At 56.6% G+C, this 1,645-nt stretch overlaps 1 protein-coding gene across 1 annotated transcript; it reads right to left on the bottom strand.

Moving 5' to 3' along the window:
* Window positions 1-749: 749 nt before the first annotated feature.
* Window positions 750-1,640, bottom strand: TSSK3 (testis-specific serine kinase 3; the record flags this gene model as incomplete). The annotated part of the gene is made up of 2 exons (XM_010075702.1): window positions 750-1,417; window positions 1,521-1,640. Coding segments are annotated over 2 exons (788 nt in total), but the record flags the coding sequence as incomplete, so codon positions are not given.
* Window positions 1,641-1,645: the final 5 nt, after the last annotated feature.

Genomic DNA, 1,645 nt, shown 5'->3' with positions numbered 1-1,645 from the left:
TGGGGGGCTCGGGGCTGTGTTCCTGCGGGGTTTGAAGGTACAAGTCACGCCTGGATGCCTGCGGCAGAGCTCGGAGGGTGCAGGGCTCTCATCTGTGTCACTTTTTTTTTTTTCTTTAGTCAAATTAACCATTTGGTTGTCTGTGCAATATTCTCTGTTCTGAACTATTCCGCATCTCCCTGAGCCTTTTCTAACTGGGGTGAAAACCAGGAACAATTCTAACAGGTGGTAGTTTTGTAACAATGACTTTCTCCAAACCTTTTACAGACTTGCAGTTAACAGCAATTAAAGGAACTCTGCAGAGTCTCTCCCTGTGTCGCGTGTTCTCATTTCCTTGGTGGGATGGGGATGGCTTCCTCAAGAGGGTCTGCGTGTCGCCTGCTTTCCGTTTCCCTTTCCTCCCACCTGCTTTGCGGGAGGTTTGCTGAATTCAGGAGGATGGTGGGAGAGAGGGATGGGGACAAGCAGCGCTGGGGAGCCCTGCACCTCCTGAGCCATGGCTGGTGCATCTGCCCGGCTGAGTGGGATGTGGCAGTGCCTGAGGTGGCCTCACAAAGGACCTTGTCCCTGCCCTGTTCCCCACCACGGAGGGCTTTTAGTGAGTCGATAAAAATACCTGAGTATGAACCAGACCTTGTCCCTGCCTGCCAGAGCCCTGGCCCTACCCCCTGTGATGCTGAGTAGATGAGAAACACTGACCTCCAAATTTATCATCATTCTAGAAAAAAATCTGAGAGCAGGGTGAGTCCTCAGGGGTTAGTCAGCCAGTGGTGCCTGCTGATGACCTCGATGGAGGGTCTCAGGGTCATGTCTGGTTCCAGGAGCATTTTCAGGAGGCTCTGGCACTCCTTGGAGATCCCCAGGTGCCTGGGGACAGAGACACCTTTCTGCTGCTCGTGCAGCATCTTGGGGATGTCAGTGTCATCGAAGGGCAGGCGGGCGCAGAGCAGGACATAGAGGATGACACCCATGCTCCAGACATCGCCCTTGCGGCTGTCGTGCTGGACGCCCTGCAGCACCTCGGGCGCCGCGTAGGCTGTGCTGCCGCAGAAGGTCCAGCTCAGCTCCTGGCCGTCCCCAGGGAGCCGCTTGGCAAAGCCAAAATCCGTCAGCTTCAAGGTGTGACCCTGCAGCAGGGCGTTCTCGCACTTGAGGTCGCGATGGGCCACCCCGCAGCCGTGGCAGTACCGGACGGCCTCGACCAGCTGGTGGAAAAGCGCCTTGGCACGGGGCTCGGGCAGGGGACCCTCGCGGAGCACGTAGTCAAAGATGTCCCCGTCCTCCGCCAGCTCCATCACCAGGCAGATCTTCCCCTCCGCGGACTCCAGCACCTCGTGCACGCGGATGACGTTCCTGTGGTCCAAGCCTGTGGCGATCTGGAGCTCGCAGGGCAGGAATTTTTCCCGCCGCCCGGCTGCTCTCCGGTGGCAAATTTGGGAAACCAGTTTTCTGCTGGGAATGAAAAGCCTCCAGGGAGGGACAGTGCCTCAACCCAGAGCTTTTTTGGGGTCCCCTCTTACCTTTTGGGCTTTTATTCTTATCAATTATTTTAATCGCCACTTTCTTCTGATGCTTTCGGGAAAAAGCCTCCTTCACTTTGGAGTACATCCCCTCCCCAACGGTCTTGCCGAGCTGGTAGCCATGG

Source organism: Pterocles gutturalis, unplaced genomic scaffold, assembly GCF_000699245.1.
Source record: "Pterocles gutturalis isolate BGI_N339 unplaced genomic scaffold, ASM69924v1 scaffold40931, whole genome shotgun sequence".
Classification (NCBI taxonomy): domain Eukaryota; kingdom Metazoa; phylum Chordata; class Aves; order Pterocliformes; family Pteroclidae; genus Pterocles; species Pterocles gutturalis.
This window is presented reverse-complemented; position numbering and strand designations above follow the sequence as displayed.